The 27,872-nt window shown below is 48.4% G+C and overlaps 1 protein-coding gene across 2 annotated transcripts in view; it reads right to left on the bottom strand.

Annotated features, from left to right (window-relative positions):
* Positions 1–2,115: 2,115 nt before the first annotated feature.
* SLC7A14 (solute carrier family 7 member 14) overlaps positions 2,116–27,872 on the bottom strand; it is a 30,743-nt gene continuing 4,986 nt past the window's right edge. The window contains exons 2-9 of one of the 2 annotated variants that reach the window (XR_011152686.1): positions 17,868–18,260; positions 12,702–12,938; positions 11,726–11,943; positions 9,681–9,827; positions 8,499–8,707; positions 7,106–7,983; positions 3,419–5,898; positions 2,116–2,232 (exon numbers count right to left, since the gene is read on the bottom strand). Coding sequence is in view for 1 of the 2 variants with exons in the window: in XM_069024256.1 (XP_068880357.1) it covers positions 5,576–5,898; positions 7,106–7,983; positions 8,499–8,707; positions 9,681–9,827; positions 11,726–11,943; positions 12,702–12,938; positions 17,868–18,171 (2,316 nt within the window). In the remaining variant the exon portion in view is untranslated. Of the gene's footprint in view, positions 5,899–7,105; positions 7,984–8,498; positions 8,708–9,680; positions 9,828–11,725; positions 11,944–12,701; positions 12,939–17,867; positions 18,261–27,872 lie in introns of both variants that reach the window. The other variant, XM_069024256.1, reaches the window with a different exon arrangement.

The raw sequence follows: 27,872 nt of genomic DNA, 5'->3' as shown, positions 1-27,872 counted from the left end.
AAAGGAGCCAGAGGGAGGCTGGCTGTGCTCCACAAGGACGCTTTGCCTGCCTGGCCCAGGGATGGGCAGCAGCCCGAGCATCTGCTGCTCATCACAGCGAGCAGCCTTGAAGGCGGCTCTGTTGTGTGAGCTGCACATCGCAGTGCACTGTCCCCAGGGCGGGCGGTGGCAGGACACTTGTGCCCATGACATCACAGGCAGGGCACAGGCTGTTGTTGTACGCGCCGCAGGACGCTCTCAGTGCTGCCATTGATGTGCGGCTGCCCCGGGCGGAGGGGGGCACAGACGTGCCAGCTTGTGCAGGCTGCCCGGGGATTGTGGATTGTGCCCGCGGATTTACTCGCTTAACCCCGGCACCGACTGCGGCGTGGGACCCCTCGGAGCAGAAATGCGCCGCAATGCTGCCCTGCAAGCAGCCCTGGAGCAAACTGGGAGGGAAAAGCACAGGAACACCGGCGTCGGATGCTCAGGGGAGGGTTTTGGTGCCGCGGGAGGTGCGTGACCTGATTGGGAAGGAGCCCTGCCAGGCAGCGCTTAGGGGATTTTTCTGCTGCCCACACCCTTGCGATGCACCTTGTCCCTTCCAGTCTCACCCGTTCCGTGATCCTCATGCACGTGGTGCTGGGGACCCTTGGCAGGGGATGGTGCTGGGGCTCTGCGTGCTCTGCTCATAGTCACAGGTTACCAGCATCCGACCCCAAATCCAACCCTTAAAAGGCCCTGGGAGAGCGGCTCAGAGGCAGGAAAAAGTTTTATTTCAGGGAAGAGAATTAAAAACCAAACAAAACAAAACAACCCCACAGCAGCTGCAGGGGAAATGTACATCTGCAGCTGTGGGGTGTGAGTAGATGGGGCCAAGAATACGATGGGGTATTAGTGCTAGCACCACAGAGGGGAAGTATTCAGAGGAAGCACATAGAACATTAAACTCTTCTAATTTTTAAAGGATCAAAGCTGAAACACCTGCTTTGTGTCCTCCCAAAACACCCTGCTTCCCTGTGGGGCTTTCATGGTCTGGATTGGCCACAGCACTGTTGGCTCATGAAGGCTTTTAGTGCCCATTTGCTGATCCAAAGGCTCAAAATAGGATCAAATATAATTGTCCTGAATTGAAAAACTGCTCCACACCATTCCCAACACCAAGTGTGGAGTGGTAGCTGTGAGCTGTGGTGGTCACCCCGGTGTGGAGGTGATGGTCCCTGTTGCCCAGCAGAGCTCTCCCCAGCTGCACCAGGACCAGCTGGAGCTGCTGATCCCATCCCCATGATGGGGAGAGCACCTGGCAGGCTTCCCACCCCCCAAATAACAGGGACAGCCCCTCCTTGGGGGCATGCTGGAGGCCCTGAGCACCCCAAAGGGGACAGGCAGCTGTGTCTGCCTCTCCACAGCCCCGCTGCCCATGCAGGGAGGGGACAGTGCTGTGACACCTCAGTTCCCCCAAGGAAAGGTGAGTGCCAGTGGATGGGAAGACACTGGGGCACCCCAGGCCTTTGCACTGCAATAGTCAACCTGTGCTCATTGGTTTTAGGTCTTTTCTTTCTTTTTTTTTTTTTTGTTTTTGGTGGTTTTTTGGTTATTTTTATTGTGTAAATGGATAACCATTTTCTCTCACAACACTGCAAGTAAATAACAAAGTAGGCTCACTGAAACGGATCTTCTAAAATGGAATTTTTGAAGCACTTAAAGCAAGATTTTGTTAATCTCTAGCTTCAATTTAGCACTGAAAAAAATCAGACCTTCAGGTACTGATTGGCTTAAAAAATTTAAAAGGGAGTTTTTTATTAGTATTATTTTTTGGTTTAGTCTTTCATTTAAAAGATTTACATTACTATGGGAACAAATACTAAGACACATTTGTCTCTGGCTTTCTTTACAAATCCCTCAGCTCTTCTTTGATTTTTAAATGTAAAGGCACACAATAAAGCTTTATGCGTTTATTAAAATATACAGATTTTGGTAAATTTAGATTTTTTTTTCTTCGTATCTTGATTATATATACGTATTATATGTATAGTTGTCAACAACACAGTCATTGGAAAATAAAAATCACTCCATAACATATCTGCATATTTTTTTTTTCTTTCTCATGACACACTACAAGATCCCATTGTACAATGCACCAATGGGCTTCTGGAAACCACAAAAAAAAAACTGGATAGAACAAACTGCTTTTAACAAATACACCAACTTCATACCAGAACTGCAGAGAATTGTTACACCAGAAAGTACCACCTGCAAAAAAAAAGCAAGATATACATCAGAAAGACTGAACAAAACGAAGTGGAGGTCATTTACAAGCTGGATTTACAACATCCCTTGTTGTTGGGGTGTGATTTTGCTGCCATGTGGAGGATGCCGGAGTGCTGGGCCTTGGACCGAGGGGTCGTGACCACGTGGAGTGAATTCGTGGAGGGGCTGAGACCTTACGGAGTCGGCCTGGAAGGTTTGAGGTATTTATGCTCCATCTGTGCCATGCACTTGGCCTCTCAGGGCATGTGCCACATGGAGGGCAGGCAGGCATGGAGGGGCTTTGTGCCTCTCACCAGGGGTGGGAGCAGGATGGTACCGCTCTGCCGTGTCTTCCTGATGGTTCAGGCTGGATTTGGGGTTACAGCAAAACAAACACTTGCACCTCTTCTCAAACCCTGACCAGCAGTGCCCAGAGGCGATGGACACACCTGGACATTTTGCCTTTGCAGCCTTTGCTTGTGCCCACTGAAGAGCCCAATGCTGCTGCAAGAGACAGCACGTGAGTTCCCAGAGGCTGAACATGCACATCTCCCAGGAACTGCCGCCTGGAACAGGGAGCAGGGATCCTGTAAACCAGCCCTTAGCCACAGGCACACCCAGGCAAGACCCAGCCTGTGGCTTGGCCATCTTCCCCTTCAACACCTCTGTTGTGTGGGACGTGGTGGGCTCAGGAGGAGAGTACAGCTCCCACCCCCAGCACAGCGAGGGCTGACGGCAGCCCATCCACCTCAGGCAGTGCCGTGGCACCAAATGCTGTTCCCTGGTGGTCCCAGGATGTGGCACAGCCGTCTTGCCCCAGCAATTCCCTGGGAGGGGAAGGAGAATGGATGAAAGGGAATGGGGGCAGCCAAAAGGCTGCTCAGATCCAACGGAGAGGTTCCTACAGACACCAAAAGCAAGGGGTCAAGCCCTTGTCAAATTATACGGCGTAACTAGAGCGGACGTGACGACAGACACTGGTACTGGTAACTGCCCCGTAGCAAGAGATTAAGGCTGCAAGAAGAACGGGCTTCAACTCAACAGGGTACTTGGGCATGAGTCTGTGGCTCAGCAGATGCCCAAAAACCGTGCGGAAGCAGGACGAAAACGACTACCTTGGATATGGTATAGTACAAGAGCTGGTAGGAAAATAACATCAATCTTTCTCCCTGAAAACACAAAGCCAGACCTGCGAGGTGCCATCTCTCTTGGGTACTTCTAAGGCATCGAGGAGGAGAGCAGCCAAGCGTGGGTGAGCGGTGACCGTCGCGAGAGGAGCTCAGCGCCGCCACGGAGGTTTCCCGAGCTGGCCCGTGAGCGGTGCACGTGGCAACAGCTTTTTGGTGGGACACACTCAGGATTTCTGCTGTAGAAGCATGGTAAGGGTGGACAGCAGGAGTCGATGCCAGAGCAAATCTTACAGGTCCTTTAGCCAAATCCTCACTCCCACACTGAAGCTGCCGCAGAGGCCAAACTTCCCTTTGCTTGCCCAGAGCAATCCAAGTTAAGATCTGCAGAACTGGATGCTCTTCTCCACAGAGAAAAGGACTGTAGTTTGTCACTGTTTGGGACAGGAGCTGCAGGGAAACTTTTGCAGCCCCAGGCAGAGCATCTCCATCAAGCCCTTGAGTCCCAGGAGTGAAGGGGACGGGCACAGGTCCAGGCACCCTTTGCACCTGCTTGTCCTAAGAGGGTGCCAGGTGTTTTGGAGGCCCCTGCTTCATCCAGTGAACCAAATGGTTAATGGTTCTTGGTATCCACAAGGATATTTCCATATCGGAAATCCTGCCTCTGCTGATGTTAATTGTCTCCTGTGATGCCAGCAGCAGCCTGTGGTACTAGGGTTGGTCTGGGCTGCACTGGAGCCCCTGGGATGGATACATCTGCAGCCTTTAGCAGCTGGGGGAGGATGGGAGGTGCTGTCTGATACAGGTTTTGGTTTCTATTTATTCAAAAAGACATTCCTCCACCACAGTGTTTTACACTAAGCATGCTGGGCTCCCCAACTGCACCTGCTGCTAATCACTGACCAACCCCCCCCACTGCTGACTGACGGTTCTGTGGGGACACTGGCAGCAGGGAGTCTGATGGCACTTCTGGGGGCTGTGGCCATGCTCAGGGGGTTTAACATCTACCTGCTGACCACCCCTGCCCTGCGAGCCACCAGCTCTGTTTGATTTCAGACTGAAATATGGACACTTAAGGAATGAGCAGCATTTCAGTGTTTTTCATACAGCACCCACCAAGCCAAGGTCAAAACCAGAGAATATTGTACAAGGTGCAGACAGCAGAAGGGAGACAAATTTCAGCCATCAAGTCCTCTCCGCTTGCTACCCATGGCCCAGCCCTGCCAAGACATGGCTGACCCACGGATGCTGCTGTTTTGTGAGGGCATGGATGGGTGTCTGGAGCACTGAGGGCAGAGTGAGCACTGGAAGGTGCCCAGTATGGTGAGGGAATGACAGGACAGTCATTTTTGTAAAAGACACAAAGTGGTGGAAGCAGCGCCCAACCTCAGACTGGCGGTGCTCAGAGGAAGAGTGTGTGGTCCTTGTTGACCATTCATACAAGCAGGGTTGAGCCAAGGGCGGGTCACAGCCCTCACTATGACCAGAAATGGGATCAGGCTCCCAGACGCAGATTTGGGGTGTTGGGCCGTGCTGGGACTTAAAGGCTGGACTGAGACATGGACTAATTTTGAATCACAGTATTTGGGTTTGGGATGTGGGGATGGACTTGGACTTGGGATGGGGGAAGCACTGCTGTGTGCACTGAGCCAGAACGGGCCATGGAAACACTGTGATGGAACCAAGTATGCGCCTCTGAGCTACTCCCTGGGGAGAGTGTGTCCATCTCCACTCTGTACGTACCCGCCCGTCTGTGCCTCTGGCTCAGCTATCGCTTCTAGGTGGTTCAAAGGGAAAAAAAACCACATGCCAAGAAAGTGCCAAAAATGTTAGAGTGGCATCCCACCGCTGAGGCCATCGGGTGGACATTCCCCAGGGACAATTTGACTTGTCTCCTCCTGCGGCTCCTTCCACCTCTCAACACCCTCCTGGTTTGGCACATCTCCCACTCCAGTGCCTCCACTGGTGCAGCTGGTGCTGGGAGATCAGCTGGTGCTGGGGGATCAGCCAGCATTCACCAGAGTGAGACCCAACTGGTGGAGCGGGGACGGGCCATGGGTGGTTTTGGTTCGGGGTCAACGGCAATCGCAGAGGGTGTCCTGAGGACCGGAGGTGAGCAGGGTGGTGGAGGAGGACCTGGGGAGGGTGGGGCAGGACAGGGGAGCCACGGGGACCCTTCCTCATTGCCTGGGCGGCACGGTGCCCTGCTGCCTGTCCCGCTACTCGGGTGAGTAGTCCAACTCGTCGTTGGCGATCAGAGCATCCGATGGCGGTTTGTGCCGGCCTTTGCTTTTCGACCTGCTACTTGTCCGATGGCTTTCCTTGGCCCCCGCCATTTGCTGGTACGAGAAGCCCTTGTCCTCAGAGGGACCCCAGGCCGGGTAGCTCTCGCCCTCGGGGGCGAAGGAGAAGCCGTCGTCCACGGAGAAGGGGTCGACGTCCACGTCGTAGCGCTGGTAGGTGCTCTGGTGCAGGGCCTCCTCCCGGGCGCTGATCTCCAGAGTGCTGTTCCACATCCCATAGCCAAAGTAGATGAGCAGACCTGGGGTGGGCAAGAGGGAGAAAGTTGGACTCCAGCTACCCACCAGCCCTGCTAGCTCTACCTGATCTCACCTTCCTGCACAAAAGCTTTCCCTGGCAGCAAATGTATCCAAAAATCTAATTTCCAGTGGATCATGGGATTAACCTACCCCAGACACGTGCACAGAGAAATCCAGACTCCACACGCCATGGACTAGCCATGGGCGACTGATGTGAGGTTAAATCAGGACCACACATCTCTGCCACAAAAACCAGTAGGATGTCCCACCCCCAACAGCCATGGATGGGCTGGTGGAGCTCAGCACGCCTAATGCAGTGGCTAAATTGACCCACTGTCATTGCTGGCAGCTCAAGAGGTATTCGTTGTATCCACAGGGGAAAGTGCTTAATCACAGCAGATTAAACTGATGCTTTGCAGTCATCTTTTCTCCCAGGTGGAAGAGCTTTCCCTGGATTTGCAGCTTCATGTATTGCCCTCAAGGGCCAAAAAAGCACTGAGTATGTCTTCTCCAGCCCAAAAATGCAGGTGGCAGCTCTTGCCCCATGACTTGGTTTGGAGGAGCTATGAGAGCTGCTCTATTTCTCTTTCGTTTGTGGAGTAAGTGGGTTGCAATGTAAGGCACTGTGGATATGCTGGACTTCTGGTTATGCGTCAGAAAGCCTAAATTTGGAAAAAAAAGGGTCCACAACAGAGTCTGTGAGTCCTAAGATGCCCCTACCCCAAAGTTAAGAACTTGGGCTAAAAGGAAATACAGTCTACAGATCTGACTTTCCCAGGGCTTTTGGGATTGGGCAGATCTGGGCTTTGGAAAAGCAGTGCTGAAATAGTGGTGTGGGCTGCTGCAGAGCTCAAGTGGGTGACATAGCAAGAAATCAGGCTGATGTCTGTACGAAACCTGCCTGCAAGGCAATTTCCAGAACCCGCCTACTTTGCATCAAAAAAGCCATCAAAATAGTCACCTTTGCATGGAGTCGTTCTCTTCCATGAAACTGATGTTTTCTGGAGGTGTAATTTTCCATTTAGTTGTGGTTCGGGGGCTGGATAAAATGAGATTTCTAAGAACTTCAGGATGACAAGGGGCAGATGAGAAGGACTGGGTACATCCCAGGCATCAGCCTGTGCACTCTAATTAGGGAAGTTGTTATTATTAACACCCTTGCAAAAGAGTGTCAGTTAAAAAATTAAAATAAATTAACCTGGGACTCACCCACAAAACACCAGACGGCAAATCGGATCCACGTGACTGTGGAGAGCTTCAGCATGAGATAAATATTCACCAGCATGGCGAAGGCAGGGACGAAGGGCAGACACGGGGCCATGTAGGGCAGCTTCTTGGGATTTTCCGGCTGCTGCAAGATCACAAACACCAGCACGGCGATGAGCAGGATCATCAGCACGACCAGGAGGACAGCCCACCAGCTCTGCTCGGAGATGTAGTCTGACCCAAAAATGATGAAGGAGCAGAAGATGAACATCAGGACGAAGAGCAGGAGCACGCAGGTGGTGACCGTGTGGCCGGTGGCCACCGTCGGACGATCCATTTTACCCGGCAGCCCGAGGTGGATCCGCATCGTGTAGTATCGAGGGCCGATCAGCTTCTTCAGCTTGATGAGATAGATGTTCTCAGACTCATCTGCCTCTATCCCCGAGGTCATGTCGACAGTGCCGTAATTGGGGTGATTCACGTTGTAGGCGGATTTATCGGATTTCCCAATTAACATCTCGTTATCTCCTAGCGACGGCAGATTTTTTGCCCCACAAGTGTTGGTCGGTGGGCCAGAGAACTCCTCTCCTTCGCTGCCAGGGGAGCAAGCTTCCTTCTCACAGTCAGCCAGGATGCCCTCCTTCTTCTTGGTGTGCTCCTCAGAGAGGAATTTGACGAAGCCGTCGATGTCGCTCTCGGGCTGGTACCGGAGGAGCAGGACGCAGACGGACACCAGGGTGTAGGCAAGCAGGGTGCCAATGGACATCATTTCGATCAGGTCCCGCAGGCTGACCAGCAAGGACAGCAGAGCTGCAAGGAACCCGGACACGATACAAGCCACAACAGGGGTTTCCGTGTAAGAACTGACGTGGGACAAAAACCTGGAGAGCAAAACAGTCACAGAAAGTTAAAATCACAGATCTCAGAGGTTCCCTGCTGCAATAACCTTTCCCCGGTTGCAGGGGACAGACTCAGGGATCCCTTCAGGTCTTGTTGCTTTTTGGAACTTCAATTCCAGCTGGGGACTGGCAACACTGCTGAGGTTGACTCTGGAGTTAGATCTAGGTCGGACCAGCTCTGCAATGAGCGACCAGATACTTGCAAATAAGTACCCAGATTTTATCCAAATAAACTGCTCTCCTTTGCAAGTAACTCTTGAATTAAACTTTCATCCTCATGTAATCAGAACCTCTAGGTACCAGCACCAAATGAGAAACTGTAGGGTAGACTGGTCCTGATATTTTCCCCCCAGGATATTGGTCTGGCTTGTACCCCATTCTGCACCCACTGAGTCTGTGCGTGCCCATTGCTCCCTGCAGGCCCCCCAACCCCCCAGCACAATTTCCCCTCAGATCCCAAGAGGCCAAAAATGAATGCCAGCATAGGCATGACTGACCTGAAGAGCAGCCCATCACCAGCCATGGCATAGATGACTCTGGGCATTGGGAAGAGGGAGCCCAGCAAGCTGACAGTCAGGCCAGCCACGGACCCGATGGCAATGATGAATTTGGCTGCATAGAAGCCGTGGACCACAAACATTTCCATCAGCGGGGACTCGGTGTCGATGGCATCATAGGGCACCATCAGTGTGAGGATCATGCTCACCTGGGGAAGGCGAGAGGAGCAGGACAGGGGTATCAGCAGCAGCACTGGGGGCTGCTGGAGACTTTCAGGGTGTGAGGGCTGCTTCTCAAGAGTGGAAACCCAAAAAATTTCAGGTCTGATTTGGCTTGTATCCCTATGTCCCTTGTGGAGGGGATGTAAAATGCTGGAGTTAGGACTGTTTGCACTTTGCTGTAGGGTGGTTAATCCAGAAAACTGTGGGGTCTTAGTCTCTGCTATCCAAAGGCAAGAAGGGGATGCTTGAACCTTGCTTCAGTGGTGATGCAGGAGTCAAGTGGGACTGGTGTGACTGGTGAGGCTGGTGGGACTGTCAGGGTTAGTAACACTCACTTTGGCTGCATTCCTGTGTGGGAATAATGCTGGGGCAGACCCCAAATCTAGATTGCATTGCTTGGAGCAACACTCTGGCCCTATTTGAGTCAAAGAATTTGTTTTCATGAGAAGCCCACTCCCCTGCAGGAGAGGCAGTGGGTGAATTTCTTTGAAATAGTCAGAAGAGTGTTTTTTCTCCTTCATAACAAATTTTTGCTCTTTTGCAGGGAAAATCTCTGAGCATAGACATGCTTTTATTGGGGTGCAGAGCAGTGGAATCTCACACAGCCATCCCTGCCTATCCTTCCTCTCACTTGGATCCTCTCCCATATCTCCAGCAGAGGCAGTGCTGCTTTTCCCAGAAACACAGAGAAAGGATGCTGCAATGCTGCTGCTCCTTCTTTGCTGCTCTCCTGGGTGCAAGAATAGCTGTGGATGGGGATGAGAAAAAATCTGTCTGCCACCACATCCCTGCAGCTGGCAGAGGGGTCTCGTCAGGTGACAGGAGCCTGGGCACAAACAGAGAGGAGCCTTGGCAGGCACTGTGCAGGTGCCCAGAAGGGACTCACATGATACATAAATATATATCTATATGCATACATACATATTTATGTACATTCACACCTGTGTGGGGACTACTTACAGACACATAAGCTGTCAAGCACGTAACGAGCGAGGCTGTGATGGCATAGGGGATGGAGGTGTTGGGATTCTTCGCCTCTTCTCCCGTGGTAGCAATGATGTCGAAGCCAATGAAGGCATAGAAACAGGTCGCAGCCCCTTTGAGCACCTGCGGGGAGGATCAAACATCTGGGTGCCAGGAGGGAGGCCAGCACCCAGCCAGGGAGAGGGAGCTGAGCAAAAATGGAACAGCCCAACTCTGCCCTGTCTGAGCTAAAGGATGAGTGTGGGCAGGTCAGGTGGTGCACACGTGGAGCTGGGCACTGACCCTGGGAGCACCCCTAACCCACCGATCTGGTCTGGGGAAAAGATTTCAACCTGTGCCCTGAGCCACCGGAGGCATCTGCAGCTCACCCCACAAACCTGCACCTGTGCAGTGTCTGAATCTGCTGAGAGATCCTGCCAGGGACAGAGGAGACAATCAACCAGTTTCAGGTTTGCTTTCACATTCCTCCACCCCAAATCCATTTTTATTAGTAGGGATCTGGAACATGTTTACACATTCTGCCTTAGCAAGATGTCTCATGTGGCAGCAAGATCAGCTCACAGAGGAAGCAGGAGAGAGCAGCAGCCGTCAGATGTGAGCCGCTTCCCAAACAACCTCTGTTTTGCTTGGAAGCTGCAGACAGGTTAGGAGCACACACTGGAGCACTTGGATGAGGAATTATTTGTACTGTTTGGTTATTTTTTTAATGTGATTTTTTAAAATATACAATATTAGCGAGGACATTTATAGGAGAGGAACGCTGGAGCAGGGCAAAGACTGCCTGGCTGTGAGTGAGCTGATCTGGAGCTGTGAAACCCTTGCATAGATCTTGGTAGCTTGCTGGGTGCCACCTGTCCATCACACTTCTGTCATCCCAGCTGTCCAGTGATAGTGCACACAGTAAAACTCACCTCTTTCAGGGACTGTCTGTAATTATCCTTTTTAAGTATCCCCTACGCTCATGGGGATCTAACACGTGCTTGTTGGTGGATTTACTTTTACAAACAACTTGTGAGACAATGAACCAGCTGAAAAGGATGAGACCCCCCTACTGGGTTTGATGTGTTTTGGGTATGCATCTATCTTTTAAAATGATATATTTTTTTGCCAGGAAATATTTGATGTGTTGAATTGGAGCAAAACAGGTACTTTCTATTTTCTCTTTTTCACTCCCATTGTATGGCATAAAAAGCCAAGCACAACCCAAAGGTAAATATGACCTCTGCTCACAAGTGAGCCTCAGCGCTCTTCTCCTCACTGTTGTTCTCTGGCAGAGAGGTATTGATTTACTGAAGGAAGGTGCAGGGACTGTAGAGCAGTTTGGGACCCTTTCAATAATCAAGACACTTGGTTTACTTTACTTTCTTGCTTATTTTTCTGCACAAAACCCCAGTGGAGTTGAGCAGTGTAAATCTGAGAAATTATCTTGGGTTTAGGCCAGCTGAGATATTTTCAGTCTCTATTCATCCTTGGATAAAAACCAGTGCAAGCAAGCTAAAAAAGCCAAATATGTCCAAATTCTCAGTAAGCTTTGAGGGAACATCCATAAAATAAGTACTGGCAGGTGGCATTATGAAGTGCTCAAAACAAATTCTTGAGAACATTGTTGTTGAAAACCAGCCAACAAAAGTATCTCCCCGCTCTGCAGAGGCTGAGCCAGCTCTCCGATAGCCACAGCATTTTGCTCCATTGCCTGGCAATTAGTGGCATTTCCTCGGGGATACTTTCATGTGGAGTTTGGCTCTGCAGAAGGACATTTTGGGAAAGTTTTGGGTTTATGCTAAGAGGAGTTAGGAGATAAGGGCAAAGCATTGCAGTACTCTTTGTGTTTGGCGGAGAGAGCAGGTCTGGATCCAAACCCGCCCTCCTGGTATTTGGAGGTTCCTGGCCAAAGCACAGGTGGAATTAGCAGGGCTGGGTTCTGGAGGGTGCAGCAGAAGTGGGGCATGCACACCATGAGCAAAGTTGAGTGTGAGGCAGCACTTAGGTGCTGTGTGTCCCTGTGTGCTCTCAGCACTTACCCCTGGCCATCCGAATGGCAGGAATTGCCCTTCAGCCCAGTTGTCACTTTTGATGTAGAACAGACCCGCAATCATGATGAAGATCCAAACTGCCAAGTTAATGACATTGAGCACGTTGTTCAGTCCCACCGAGTTCTTCACCCCCATGGCCACAATGATGGTGACAATGACAGCAATGACCAGAGCAAGAAGGTCAGGGTATGACTCCTCTCCTTTCCCTAAGTGAGAGAAATGAGATGTGTTACTCTCCATCCGCAGAATATCCAGGAACTCTGTGGGGCAATTTTAAACACTTTTCAGACCTTGAAGGTTTGCAAAACTCTTTGGTCTCACTGCAAAGGTATTTTCCAGAGGTCCATGCCTCCCTTAGCTAAAGCTGTTTAATTAAGGTGATAAATCTTGATGTCTCAAGACACCGTTTGGACTTTTGGGAGAGTAGCAAACCAATGATCATGTCCCAGTTTGCATAACATGTATTTACCAAGTACTCATTAAAAATCAATCACCCACGAAGTTTTCATGACACGGGTACAGGACAGCGGGATGATTTACCTACTGGTAGGATTCATGGACTGTTGCTGGAACTGCTGGTCATACAGGACCACCACAGCCCCCAGTCCATGGCAGTACTGCAGACACCAGCTTGTGCTCTCTAACAGCATTCTGTGTGTGCCCCAAGGGGACCAAGCAGAGTGTTTGCACCAGGTGAAGTGTTCCTGTGCTGCCCTTACCCTCTGACATTCGACTATTTCTGTGCATTTATTCTAAATGCCAGCTCATCCCAAAGGGGCTCAGAGTACCGTGTATCCCATCCCCTCAAATCCTGCCTGTGCGCCAGGTTGCCGAGGAGATGTACCAGAGCCAGACAGGTGGTAAATAATGAATGAAGCCTAATATCCATGTCTGACTTCTGACGAGCTTCCAATTACTTTTCAGGCCCTAATTAATGGAGGTATCTCTGCACAGCCAGACACACCCAGGCCGTTCAGCGTGCCGACGCTGTTGATCATCCAGCGGCTGATGGTGTGGTTGGCCAGCGAGTCGAACATGCTGCTGAGGGCACTGGCGCCCGCGGCCGTCCCGATCAGGTACTCCAGGATGAGGTTCCAGCCGATGAAGAAGGCCACAAACTCCCCCACGGTCACGTAGCTGTAGGTGTAGGCAGAGCCTGTGGTCTTGGGCACCCGCACGCCAAACTCAGCGTAGCAAACGCCTGTTCGGAAAAATAGGAAGCGGCATAAGGAAAACGCAGCTCGGAAATGGAAAAAGTAAAACTGCCTGCCTGGAGGTGCTGGGAGGTGTCAGGGCTGTGGTCAGCGTCAGGAACACAGAGACATCGCATGGTGACCCTCCCTCCCCAGTTTCTTGGCTGAAAAACCAGAAAAATTTCCATTAAAATCAAGTTGTGATGGGTTTTTCTTCTTGAGATGATACAGTTCAAACCAGCCAGATGTTTACATGGGATCCTGGACCAGTCCTGCACAGCCTGCACAGAGGAAGATGCCACAGGAGGGCTCACACAAGGCTACACCTCTCCCTGCCCCAAACTTCCAATCTCCAAACACACATCCTGCATTATTGCTCTGCAGATCCAGGAACAAGCACTGTCCTGATCATCCCTGCTCTTGTTCATACAAGAAGAGTTTGAAGACATCTTACATAGAGAACATAAGTTATTTTAACACTTAAAAAACATTGTATTTAAGACTTCTAAAGAATAATTGCAAAACTAACTGTGCAGAAGAAGAAAAGGAAAGCAAAAAGCAATATTTATCTGGAACTGTTTGGGAGGAGAATTCAGCAGACTTTAGTACTTTCTGAACTTGTGCACTTACTATGTCAGGATAATTTTTAATAAAAACCTGACCCTGACACATTGATGTATTAAAACAACCATTGGCTTTTATTTAAAAGGAATGGATGTACTCAGTCTCAAATTCCCCAAATATTATTCAGGACAAGTGCTGTAAGGGTCCTGCTTAATCAGTTTTACACTGATTAAGCCCCTTCCCCAAAGACCCCAGTAAAGTTCATATGTGTGAATTGGTTAAGGCTCTTACTACTGTTGAGTAAGCATGCAGTAATTATTGAGCTCTCTATCAACTGATATTCTCCATTTAGAAGATAATAATTGCTTCAAATTTGCAATCAGTTTAGTATAGAGAGGGGAATGAATAATTTATAAAAACATTATGAGGCGGCTGCTCTTACTTTTAGCGCAGTTTTTACACAGTACAAACACAGAATTGTTGAATCTCTTAAGCTGAATTTGGTGGTGCTTCTTTTCTTGGTACTGGAGGATTTTTATATTCCATTCACTGCTTAACTTGAATGAAGATTGCTTTGCAATGGGACTCTTCAAAACTTGATTTCTGTAAAGCAGCCCAACAGGAGCCACAAGACGTTTCCATCATCCATCCAGCTCTACCGACAGTCATTATTCAAAGCTGATGAAAAATGCATGCACTCAGCAAAGGTACGGCCTTCACAGATAACTACAGGCCTGAATGATTTATGAAACTGGTGCTCTGATGGGGACAAGCATCTAGTTTCTCTCTTTGATGGCCTTAAAAATATATATACTCTTTCCTGTAGGCAGCTCTCGTTTTAGCCAACGACAAGATTGAAGAGGATGGTTATCGATACACAACGATAATGCCAAAGCAAAGAGATGAATATGTATAAAATGGTTGAGGTTTTGATTATTCTACTAATATCCCAAAACAGAAGAGCAGTTTTTCACCATGCACTGGGTACAGAAATAGGTTGTGAATATCACCATTAGGTATCAGCATGTATTACACACACACACACACACATATATAATGTATACTAATCTCTGCTGCATCTGCACTATATTATTATTACTATTGTTGTTGGTATTATTATTATTATTATTATTATTATTATTATTATTATTATTATTATTACAATCTAACTGCAAAATAAAACTGTGTTACACAGTTACTGCTTGGCAGCCCAAGTTATTCAGCACCTTGTTCCCCTGTATCCAGAGGGACGCAGCTCTCCCAGTGCTCCTGCACAGCCAGCCCAGCTCTGGGACTGCAGAAAGAGGCTGGGCACATCCATCCTGTCACAACTGTTTGAATCTGGAGACAGACTTCACTTCTTCCCCCCAATCAAGAGTGTTTGCAATTTCTGCAGAAAACAAGCCAACATGGTGTTTTTTTGAAAGAGCAAACATTCTACAGAGGGTCATTTCTTTGCCTTGAATATCTGCTATGCTTGTGGACAGTCATTACACTGGTGTAATTATACAGTTATTGACATTAATCAGCAGGACATAAACACAGCTGAGTGGTTTGGTCCATGACACTGGCCCTTCCAAGATCCCACCCACAGAACAGCCACTGGGAAGCACAACTGGTGGCACGAGGAGCTGGTGCTTTTGGTGTGCTGGCACGGTGGTGACTGTGATGTGGATGCTCACCCTCTCACTGATACTTGGCACAAGGCTACATGGGAACCATGAGACATCCCACAGGGCACTGGCACAATGAGAGCTGTTTCAGGTGAAAAAAGCCTTCTGAGAGGGCCCTTTCAGCCACTCTGGAGGTAACTCCAAATAATTCACGCTACCACACAGGAAATCCAGAGGGAGCATCCGTCATTAACCAACAGCAGCCAACTTATTGAGGAAGGCATGTTATTTTCATCAAGCCACTGAGCCTGTCCATTACATTTCATGATCACCATGTGCTGATATATAAAAGACAGCTCCATAAAGAAAGCTCTCACGGAGCAAGGACTCCCATCTCTCCAGCTCCACCCAGGCAGCTGCAGGTGTAGCCCCTCATCCTACTGCCAGGCAGCACTTGAGGCACGTGCTCAGCTCCCCCCTGCTCCATCCTGCATTCTGGCTGCTGCTGAACCTGTTCCTGTACTGGGTAAGAGTGTGGCACTGTGCTCTGAACAAGGTTGTATTGCTTTAGGAGAGGAGAACACCAAAGGAATAAGAAATGGCTGGTGGAGAAGGCTGCGGAGAGGGCGATGGGGTTGGGAGAGATGCAAACTGCTGATTTTTGCTAAGGAGGGGTTTTAGATAAACAGGGGTGAAAGTGGGGAATCCTCGTGGCTGCAGCTGATGGAAGGAGCCTGTGGTGCACTGGAGGCTTTGTGGAGGGAAGCTGGGTAAGCATTTCTACTTGGGAGCTGAATGAAAGGCCTTCTAGTGAGACAATAAAAGAGATTGATTTGATTTATCAGTTTAATCAATTATAGTGTGTCTGTAAGTACATAAGAGGGGATACATGTTGCTTAAAACTATGGAAGGTGTAAGTGGAATTTGTTGAGTAGATGGAATTGGAAAAGTCCCTATCTGAAACCAGGCTTAATGAGGCTTCCCAAAGGCAGGGCTTCCCTATGGCTGTCTCCCAGGGGAAGCCAGATGACTTTCTGGATGGTTTTGGTTCCTTTGGTTTTTGTTTTTTTTAATCCAAAACCCTTCTGGGCTCACTTTTGCAAGCAGTGGGGTTTGACTTAGTGATTTGTGATGGACAAAAGGAAAGCTCCTTGAAATCTGTCCATGCACACTTGCCCAAACTCAGTGCCTGGCACACCAGGAGCGATGGGAGAGACGAAATCACATCCCAAATGAGCCTAACAGCCCGCCCAGCTCCTGAATTCTTACTTGGTTTTACTTGCCAAAAAAGTATTGCTGTTACAAACAACAGCAGCATTAATGATGAAGTGAGGAAGCAGCCAAGGAGACTATCAAAACACTGCATCCCTCACAAAACACTTTCCCAGGGCTACAAAAGCAAGGGGAGATGAAAGCGGAGCGGGAAGCAGTGCAGGCTCCTGTGGGCGAAGGCGGGAGGACCCCTGGTGCGGGGCAAGGCTCGTGTCTGGGGTGAAAAAGCCCCTTTTGGAGAACAGTGTGTTTTTGTTAGCAGAGACCCACCCAAACTCCATTTGCTCTTGGTTTGCATCACGGCCAACAAAACCTTTGCAGTGGAGAGAAAATAGGCAGTGGGAAAGGAGAGACACTGATGCTATCTACTGCCTTGGTTAAAAAACAGGAATTTTGGTTCATTTGTTGTGTTGGGAACTCAAATAAGCATTGGATCTCATTGCAAGCACTCAGCTCTTGCTGTGGGCTTTGGAGAGAGCATGAGGCTCATCCCTGGGCTATGCCAGGGTTGTGCCCCTGGGCTGCAGGGACATCAGGGGTTCAAACTCCCACTCACTTTGGTGGGATCTCCATGGAGCAGCACTGCACACTCCAGGGAGAGAGCATGATGTGCTTCCACATCTCATTACAAAAATCCAGAGTTTTGAAAATCTGAGCTGGGTCACTTTGCTGTGTTGGCTCTTCCTGTCTTCTATCAAAGCCCTTTGCCATTTGCTCAGGTTTCCTTATCCAAGCCACAGACAAAAGCTGGATACCAGACTGACACAGCACGCAAAGTCCTCTGAGCAGAGAGAGCAGGAACATCACATCATCGTGTTAGCACTGATCTGGAAAGGACAAATGCCAGCAGTACTGGCTTCATGTAGAAACTGCAGCTTGAGCCATATGCTCAGCTGGGTTCCTACAGAGGAGATAGAATTCACCATGTTTTCACTAAAATATGTAATTTCTCTCTCCCTGCACATTTGTTTGTTGTTTTTTTTCTTTTTGTTTGGAAATTCAAAGACTGACCCTGCATGAATAGGAGCCAATGAAATCAACTCCAGAACTAATTGAGGAATTTTTTAACTGTTAGCCATGTCAACAAAAGAAACTGGCCCTGGTGCTGCCCAAGCCACCGATATCCTTCCTGTTGGAATTGAGTTTCCCACAAGCTCTTGCTCCAGTGCTGTGGCTTGGCCATGCTCTCGGCCTGGGACACGCACTGCAAAACTTTCTAGTGTCTCAAAAATATTGCCCACAGGCTCTATCCTTGGGGAAGCCATTCAGGATAATTGTGCTTGGGCTGCTGGCTCCCAGGTTTGGTCTGATATTCGGGCAATGAGGGACTGTGCACCCCATGAGCTAGGTGAGACCAGTGGGAAGTGGTTTTTAGTTGGTGGGGAAGGTGTTACCTCCTTGTAGCTTGTGGTGCTGAGCAGGTGTCCACCCATGAACAGAGAGGGAGCAGGACACGGCACATTACTCAAAATCCCACGTAAAACTCACCGGACAAGATGGAAGCAACAGCGGCGATGATGAAGGACACGATGACCCCGGGCCCCGCCATCTCCTTGGCCACCAGGCCGGACACCACGTACATGCCAGTGCCCACGCAGCTCCCGACGCCCAGGGAGATGAGGTCGAGGGTGGTGAGGACCTTGGCCAGCCGGGCGCCCTGGGTGGCTGCACCCGCGGTGCCCTCCAGCATGGACTCCACGGGCTTGGTGCGCAGGACGCGGGTGCGCAGGGCATGGCCCGCGGCCCCCCAGGGCACCCGCCGCGGGTCCAGCCGCGAGAAAAAGCCACTCATGGTGCTGGGCTGGGCAAAGGCAGGTCACAGACGGTGTCAGCAGCCCCCACTCAGGGCTGCGGCTGCATCTCCATCCTGCGCTGGCGGCCCTGCAAGAGAGAGAAGCAAAGTTTTTGACTAAAACAGCAAAGAAAGAAGGACGAGCCAAAAGGGCTCCCTAAGCTGGTTTTTGCTGGGCTCCAGTGCTGGCAGAGCTTTGCTTTAACCAATGGTGCTGCTGCTGTGGAGAAATCTCCTTTCTCCTCCCCTCATCTGTTTTGTACAACTGCGATGCATTGCCCTCCTTTGTGTTCACATGGGTTTAGCCTCAGTCATCATTACAGCATTACAAACAGCAGGAACCTGATTTCCTCCAGATTCTCATTACATGGCTTAATTGCTACCAAAAGTGATGATGCCTACATGTAACTGTAAGGTGCTGGTGGCCACCGAGGCACACTGGGCCCTGGTGGGGACAGAGCCTGACTCCAAGCCTGGCAGCACTGCAGTTCCAGCAGCAGAGATGCTCCTGCTTGCACCGTGTGTCAGCCCAGCATCGCTATGGCAGGCTGTGCAGGGACATTCTGTGGGACACTTCCCATGGAGACAGACTGAGAGAGTGGAGGCTGTTCAGATTGGAGACAAGAAGGCTCCAGGGAGACTCAGAGTCCCTTCCAGTACCGAAAGGGAGCTCCAAGAGAGCTGGAGAATTTGGACAAGGGCATGGAATGACAGGACAAGAGAGAATGGCTTCAAAATGAAAGAGAGAATATTTGGATTAGATATGAGGAAGAATTCTTCCCTCTGAGGGTAGTGAGGCCCTGGCACAGGGTGCCCAGAGAAGCTGTGGATGCCCTATCCCTGGAAGAGTCCAAGGCCAGGTTGGACATTGGGGCTTGGAGCAACCTGGGATAGGTAGATGCATCCCTGCCCATGGCAGGGGGGCTGGAATGAGGATCTTGAATGGTCCTTCCAACTCCAACCATTCTATGGTTCTGTGACCACTGTGTTCTACCTGTCCTGCAAAAAAAAGAGGGTCTGGGACTGTAGCTTTGCTCCTTTATCCAGTGCATTGAGACCACTGCCTGCCTGTGCCAGGCTGGAGCTGATCCTGAGGCTGGATCACCACAAACTGGTCCTTACAAGGACAGGTGATTTTTTTTTATTTTGGTGCTATGGAAGTTCACTCTTAAAGCTCTCTGGCTATCCTGGTTGTTTGGGGTTTTTGGGTGCTACCCTCATAGTGGTGAACACTGAGGGGGAAAGTTTTAAAAGGTGATGCTAATTCAGGTTCCCATGAATCATAAGGTTAAAAAGACTCCTTGGTGTGATTTCTTCGGTCAATTTATCACTTCATTCTTGCAGTTATTTAAATACTGTGTAAGGAATATTTTTAATTTGAAAGACGTGCTTTTGCTGGTGTAACTGCAATTTATTTTGGGGTCTGGTTTCTGTGCAGTTAAGGCAAACTGGGAGAGAAGCTCAGCAGGAGCAGTGCGAGCTCCACTGGCCACTGCAGAGAGAGTGACCGACAGCATGGCCAGCTGCAGCCATTTTTAACACTTTTAAATTATCTTGCCTGAACTCATCTGCTCTAGGATTGTCTCAAAAAATCACAGCATTATCTTGGTTTTCTCTTTCTCTGTGCTTTTTTCATTCCCAGTCATATTTTCAAGAACGATTCAGCCTTTTCCCCCTCCCTCTCTTTCTGCTGTTCTTCAGCAAACTGTGTAGTTCTCATAGTACCAGCAGCAGTGACTTCCAAGTGACTCGTGGTGACTTCTTGACTTTGAGTAAAACAATGAGAATTGACAATCTGCAAGCTAATACAAGGGAACAGGAAAAATAGTTCATTAAATATGAATTTCACCTGCCAGCTTCTTTCCTGTCAACACAGAAATATTCTTTTATTTTAATTGCCTTGAAAACAAAACAATTATTTTTTTCCATCTTTACATCCAAGCCAAATTATATTGTGTCCACCAGGCAGCCTTGTGTTGCTCAAGTTTATTAAATGAAACACAGCGTTCATTTCATGTTTTGGTTGATCACTGTTCAAATTGTGCTGATTTTTTACCTCGAGCAACCACAGGCTGAAAGGCTGCATGCTCTAGCTAGGAATAATAATAAGGAGAAATTGTTACTGCTCCTTAGCAAATGTGGATCTCTGGGTTGAGAATAAAACCTGGGTTTGGCTTTTGGGTTGCTCAAGGAGTCAGCTGGTTGTGGGATGGGCTGGATCACAGGTGAGGTTTTACTTTCTGGTTTAAAGGAAGGTTTGTGTTGGAAGGGGACGGCTGAGCCAGAGTTCAGGGGGTCTGCATCAGCCAGAATGAAACAGAGCTGTCCTCATAGAACCATGGAATTGTTTAGCTTAGAAAAGATCTCTGAGGTCATCAAGTCCAACCATTAACCCAGCACTGCCAAGTCCACCACTAACCCACATTCCCAAGTGCCAGATCTTTGCATCTATCTGTTAAATGCCCCCAGGGGTGGTGACTCCACCAACTCCTTGGGCAGCCTAATCCTTTTCATTAAGAATTTTTTTCTAATATTCAATCTAAACCTCCCCTGGCACAACCTGAGGCCATTTCCTCTTGTCCTGTCACTTGTCACTTGGGAGAAGAGACTGACTCCCACCTGGTTCCAACATCCTTTCAGTTGTAGAGATCAATAAAGTCCTCTCCAAGCCTCCTTTTCTCATCAGGGCAATGTGCCCATGTCCTGGCACCTTCACGGTGACTCTGCCTTGCCAGTAACGTGTTTTAGCCGTGTGGAAAACAACAGCTCTAAGAAAAAACACCCAGATTCATCCTCCTTTTATCCAAAGTATGGCACCTCTGGAGGATGGGCTGGAAAAGAGGTCTTGCTGTGCTTCCCCCTTCCCATCCTTTATTTAATTATTTTCCTTGAATTTCATAGATTCTCTTAGTTGAGATTGAAAGATTTGAGTTGCTATGCTAGGGTTTGCAGTAAATTGACTTAAACTAGTCAAAAAGTTGGGCCTTCAGAAGAGGTAGGATGGTGTAAGATGGAGGTGCCAAAGCTTCAGGCTGGTCCTTGGTGCCCTCACCAAGTCATGCTCTGGCAAGGGACGACCTGTCCTGTGTTTTAAGGGGATTGGGACCTCAGTTTTTCATCACTGTATCTGCAGGTGCCTGATGAAGGCTTTGGGACAAGTGGCGCATGCTCCTTACTGGAGGAATTCACATCCACGCTGGAAAAATCAGTGTAGTCCTCAAACTGAAGAGAGATGACTGATTTGGACAGCCCAGTTCACTCTCAAGCCACATCGTGGTATAGAAATTATTTTCTCACCAGCATTGCTAAGAACTCCAAGAGAAGATATGGCAGTCTTGTCCTGGAATAATCTTAACTGCTAAAATAATGAAAAAAACCCTTAAATATTTTAAATGGTTTAAATTTAAAGCAGGAACTGGCTGGTGGATTAGTGATGCACCCAGATTTAGGCTGCCAAGCTGTTCCAGCTGTGTGGGGCTGGGCTGTGACCAGGTCCTCCTGCATAGCAGCCCAACAAAGCCCTGCAATTCATGGGGTTAGGCTCCTCCTAAGTCATCAAAGAAAAAAAAACCCTTTCAAAACCTCTGAAAAGAAATAACTCTGTAATTGCTGCTATATTCAGTTAAAGCAGTCATTCAAAACTATTCCAGATGTTTAAGTGAGATCAGTTCATTGCTGCTCTGTAGCTTGGAAAACATCCTTTCACTCTATTTGAAACCTTGAAAAAATATGTCACGGATGGCAACCATCTCCATGGGGCAGAGGCAGCTCACTTCTGCTCTGCTCCACTAACCCTGGCTGTCTAGAAGCAGGAAGTGGGAAGCAAAGGTAATTTTTACTTGTTTTTTTTTTTTTTTTTTAATCTTCTCTCTTCACCATAAACCCAGGAAGATGAAGGGACCTGTGGCTCAGAGGGGACAAGCTGCAGCCAGGTTTTGGAGCTGCTCAGCGTTCCACCATCAGGCTGTTGGGGTGGTTTTCCTTGCTGGCTGGCACTTGCTGCTGCCACCACTGTTTGTACCAAAACACTTGTCAGCACCACTGTTTGTACCAAAACACTCCTCTTCATCAGGGTAAATTGGCTAAAACTGCAATCAAGCCAGTAGGGGAGGTATAGGTATTTCCAGGCATGGATCTTCCTTGGTGTCTGGGTTGATGCTGAATTATTCTTCATGCAAAACTCGTTCTGCTGGGGAGATGCAGCACAGTGCCTCCCCCAGCATCTCCCATCCTCATCACCCCCCATAGCTCCAGCTTCTCCAGGAAACTGTCCCCAAACCACACCAGTGCCCTGGGATGGCTTTTGATTTTTCTGTTAATGACTCTCCTCTGTCCAGAAGTCCATAGGGGTATCCTTGAGCAAAGATCTCTATTGAAGTCTGCTGGGATTGCAACAAGGAACAGAATATTGATGGTGGTAAATGGAACAAAGAGAGCTCCTGTTGTTGTATTGATGGAAAGCCAGGCAGGGGCACTCATTAAGAGGAAAAGATTGGATTTTCCCTAGTTTTCCATGGCTCACAGAGTAATTACTGCAGGGGAAAGACTGCTGATGCCTCCAGCAGGTGGATCAGCATGGATCTGGCCATGGCAAGCAGGACACCAGTGCCCTGTTTGCTGCAGGGGTTTTTAGGGGGGAAAGACCCTTTCTCCCTGCCTGGGGGAGCTGTGCTTTGGAAATTTGGGATTGAAGCAGGTTCCTATCAAACCCCAAGGCAGTGCCTGCTGCGGACCCCAGGAACATTAATTCTGGGGTTTATGGCGCAGGAGCACCAGCCCTCAGACCCCTCCGTGCCCTGGATAGGGACTGTGTGCCGAGCATCACCCCTGGACAAAGGGAGCCCCAAAGGCTCAGAGGGATGCTGGAGGTAGCTCGAGATGATGGAAAAGGCAGCTACTGGCAGCAAACCCCGCTGCAATCCCAGAAAAAGAACAAGAGAAAGAGGAACAAATGCGCTAGGCTGACCTCCCTGCTGCCCCTTCCCTTTTCCCTGTAATTGTGAGCTCGGTAACGGTGAGGCGGGTTTCTCTGGAGAGGCACAGGGGCTGAATTTCATTCCAGCTCCTCCAGCAGGGCCAGGGCTGACGTCAGCGAGGGATGCGGGAGCCGGGCAGCAGCTCCGAGCCGAGGGATGCCTTCTGCCGGGGCTGCTCGCCGCCGAGATGTTTTCATTACGACTGCGATTTGATTTGGAGCTTTACGTGCTTGTTTTTACAGTGTTGATCCCCAGCTGGGCTGCCACTGTAAAAGCTGGCTCTGTCTCCATCATCAGCCGTCCTTAAAGCGATTTAAAAGCCAGGCACAGAGCCGAGAGAGAGGGCTGGTCCCTGCCGATCCCGGCACCGCTCACGTGGGTCCGGCTCCAGCAATCTGGCCTTGTGCCTTTGCTGGTAATTTTGGGCTTTTCTCATTTTTGATCTTTCCATTTTTGCCTCTGCTTGAGCAGTTCGAGTGGAGCTGTGGTTAATTTAAACTAGAGTCGTCGCTAAATTAAACCACTGATAATACTTCAGGTTTAAGACAAGCTTTCTCTGTGCCTCAGCTAGAAAAAATGGGATATTTTGTTGTGTCTTCATGGCAAAACGGAAGTGGAGAGGTTGGACAGCACTTTTCTATGGTACTTCCATCAGTGTTAGCACTGATGTAAGATGGCTAAACAGCATTATCTTCTTTTGACAAATAAGCAAAATAAAAGAGGAAATGTTTCATTTGACCAAAGACATAAGGCAAGGGTGCCACACACTCAGAGGCAGCCCCCAGGAATTCCTAAACTTTGTACTCTACTCTCTAGTGCAAGAGTTAAGAGATCATAAATGTGTGATCCAGTGATTCAATTAGCATGTACATAGGGATCACCCTTTCCTCCTCTTTCCAGCCTTCAGGGAGGATACAATGTGATGGTTTAACTTCTGTCCTTGCTGGGGACAGACTGGACTGCCTGGAAAATCAGGGAAAAGGCAGAGGGAAGGATGGGAGTGATGTTAAAGCATCTTTCTGTCTTGCAGCTGGTGGTTCCCTTTTCCTAAGTAAATAGCAAATCAATATTTGAGCAGTGATCTGTGCCCATGCAGGTGAGCAATGAGGAGGTTTTGGTGGCTGCAGGCTCATCTCCCTGCCTGGACAAGGTGGGAGATTAACTGATGCATTCAGAGGTGAAATTAGAGCCTGTCACAGGGAAGGCCAGCAGATCCCTTGATACTGAGCTGTTCTAAACTTTGCCAGGATTAATTACATGCCAACTTCACAAGCAGCTGGCCCAGGGTCCCTTGGGATCCCCTGAAGCATCAGGCTAGTGAGAAACAGCTCTGGGACTGAAAGAAGCAGTATTTTCCTCCTTCCTAGGAGCTGGATGCATGTGGAGGTAGCACCTACAGCTCTTACAGCCTGAATGGGATGGAAGCTGAAATGTTCCTTTTGGAGATGCTCATGCACATCCTTGCAGGCACAACCCTTCCCTTGGTGAATCCACCTGCCCAGTCCAGTGTCAGGAATTTTGGTTTTCCACTTGTTTTCTGCCCTTTTTGCATGGGTACCAATCATTCCCATGGTGCAGAATGGTGTAGGAATGGATGCAGGGTGTGACAGATACAAGAGTCTGTGCATGCCAAGCTGTAAATAATGCAAAATGCATGAAGTGCTCCATTTGGGTTTGCAACAAAGCTATTTAACCACCAGAAGAAAAACACAAATAAAAAAAAGAAGAGAACTACAGAGAAAGAGGTATAATCAGTTTGCACATTTGCAAAAAGGTCTAGTTTGTCACTGTTGTCTTGAGGTGGGAAAGGAAAACCCTTAAAAACTGCAAAAATGCAGGGAAATGGCAAATCAATAGATGGGTGAGCAGAGCAGAGGGTGGGGAACCAGGAGCATCTTGGAGCTCTTCTGACAGGCTCCCTCCAGGAGAGTAGTGAAACCACATGAAATTAGTAAAATTTTTTCCTCCACCAGTAAAATGGAGAAATTCCTTCCTTAGAGAAATGTGTGGTGGTTAATTTATCTGGGTTTTCTACAGAAGCAGACGAGAAATCATGCAAAAAATGATTAATGCTCCCCTAGACATGCCATGTTGAAGTCAATATTGGTTTTGTACCTGCATGTGCTTATCTGCACAAGGACCCTGGAGGCTCTGTGCACTTTCAAATGCTCATTTGTGGTGCTGTGTGATTTTGCATTCCAAGTGCAGATATCAATACCAATTCTTCAAGTACAGCCTCCCCCACCCTTCTGCAGCCACAAACTGCAGTGATGTGGAACACATGAAGCTCCTGAAGGCAGTTGGGGTTCACAGGTCTGGGTGCTCAGGCTTTCAAGGACCAATGTACTGACCACTGAAGTTCAGGCATTTTAAACACTGTGGGAGGGGTGCCCAGGAATGCAGATTTGTCTCACACAAAGAATCACAGATTCATAGAATGGTTTGGGTTGGACAGAATCCTAAAGATCATCTCGTTCCAACCCAACCTGCCATGTGCAGGAACACTTTCCCCTAGACCAGATTGCCCAAGGCTCCATCCAACCTGACCTTGCAGATATGCTGGCACATCCTTCTGCAACCTTGGTTTTTGGGAGCAGCGGTTCCAGACACTGAGCTGTCACAAGAGGAGAAGCATAATCTGATTTTTCTGGAATTGCCCATTTGCAATGCTGGGCAGAGATTCCTCTAACAGCACGACTGCCAGCAGCATCAGTGGGGTGGTTGCAGCCTTGGGTTTGTGACTCTGAGCTTTTCCCTGGTTTTGGGTAGTAGGCTGTACTTCCGGTAATTACCACTTTGATGAGATAACACATTTTCTGTACCAAATCTCACTGTTAGAGTGGACAAGGGCTGCCTTTGTATCACTGAAACTGTAGACCTGGGCTATCAGAGGGTTTCTTCTAGGATTATGCTCCTTTAAAAACTGTCTTTGCTTCAACAACACACAGGAGGAAATCTCTGTAATTACTGGGCTGTGTTTTCTTCTTCTTTCCTCAGTGGATCCATACTTTTACACCGCAAAATGAAAGTCATTATGGTTTGCTGCAGGCCAGACAAGAGAGCTTTTTTCATTTGACATAATTCACAGAATGGGTTATTTATTAATGTGTGAGGCTCTCTAAACAAAATGGATTTTTACTCTTATGAGAGTCTGGCTGATACATCATTATGACAACTTATTTCATTTCTGGGTAGCATTTTGAACTCAGTGACGAAAACACAAATCCTTCAGTAAAGAACGGATTTAACATTTCGGCTTCGTCATCCAAACCAGGAAAAAATTCCCCTGAATATCAAATACAGGACCTGAAAATCCACTGTTTTTAAACCTCTAGTTTTATTTTGAAGATTGCTGGTTTTACAGAGATTCCTTTATTCCCCGCCAAGAAACTGCTGGGCTTTTACCTCTCAGTGCTGACTCTCGCTCATCAGCAGTCTTTCTACCTTTCTGTAATAATTCAGTAGGAGTCCAAACTGGCCTTTTACACAGTAAGCACATCAAGCTTACAAACACCACTCAGCTCTTGCTGAGTTTCAAATGCATTTATCTTTTGTATGTGCACATGGTCTCATTAATTACTTATCGTGTTCCATCAGCAGTTATACAAATGTAATTGATTATGCTTCACTTCCCTGCTTCCACTATTTTGGCTATCAGCTAATTAATGCAGGAGTGGTTCTCAAACAACTACTTTCCTCAGAAGAAGCTGGAGAAATGCATTCTTCAGTCCCAAGCCTACTAAAGGTTCCAGAAGAAGCAGTAGTAGCATATGCAAATCAATGGGAGCTTTTTGCATATGCAAATAGGAGCCTTGAGCTGGGGGAGAATTTGGCTGGTTGTAACCTGTGTCTCTAAATTCCTCAACAAAAGCCTGAGGTAGGTTCAATGCACTTCCAAGGAAGTAAATAGCAGCTCCTGCTGATTTTATTACATTTTGTTGCTTATTCTTCTCATTCACTAGGACAAAACCCCCTTGACTTACATGAGTAATTCTGCTGCATTTCAGCACAACCGATTATATGAGTAATGTGATCACAAGTGGATCAAAGATGGTGATTTAAAATAGAGTTCATGTGTTTAGTTGTTTATCATCATCAGTCAGGCAAAGGCACTGCAACACCTAAGTGATGTGTGGAGTGAGTAATACCTGGCGCTGTAGCAGGAAGACTTTTTGATGTTTCTCAGTGAGTTACAAACTCACATCTAACACTAAATCACTCTCTAGTATGGTACTAGAGAAGCAGAATTAAATGAAGAATTATGTGTTCTTAGAAGTGATAATAGCATAAAAGAGTATTATAATATTCCTGAGCTATGCACACGCACTGCCCGGAGATGTCCTTATGTAGCGAGAGAATCTGTGTGAGCCAACATGATTACCTTAAGTTAAAGTAGCTAATTGCATCCTTGCTCTTAGCCTCCCTTAGCAGTGAGCCCCAAAACCCACCATCCTTCCCTGAGACAGCACATTTTGTCTCCCAGTTACAGTCAGTAGAGTCTCCCCATGGTGTGCTGCCCTGCCTGGCAAGCATAATTCCACTGGTGTGCCTGCACACAAGTGAGAGGAGAGCTGCTGAAATATTATTGCTGTGATTCCTGTTTGTGCCAGAGCTCTCAGCCAAAGGAACTTGACATATTGCTTCTTTCTGTCTTAATTTACTTCGAGCAGAGCTGGTGACCCCAGTTATTAATTGCACATCTCCCGGTCCCTGTTGCTTCCCAGC

The sequence above is a fragment of the Aphelocoma coerulescens genome, chromosome 9 (assembly GCF_041296385.1).
Source record: "Aphelocoma coerulescens isolate FSJ_1873_10779 chromosome 9, UR_Acoe_1.0, whole genome shotgun sequence".
Taxonomy (NCBI): Eukaryota; Metazoa; Chordata; class Aves; order Passeriformes; family Corvidae; genus Aphelocoma; species Aphelocoma coerulescens.
This window is presented reverse-complemented; position numbering and strand designations above follow the sequence as displayed.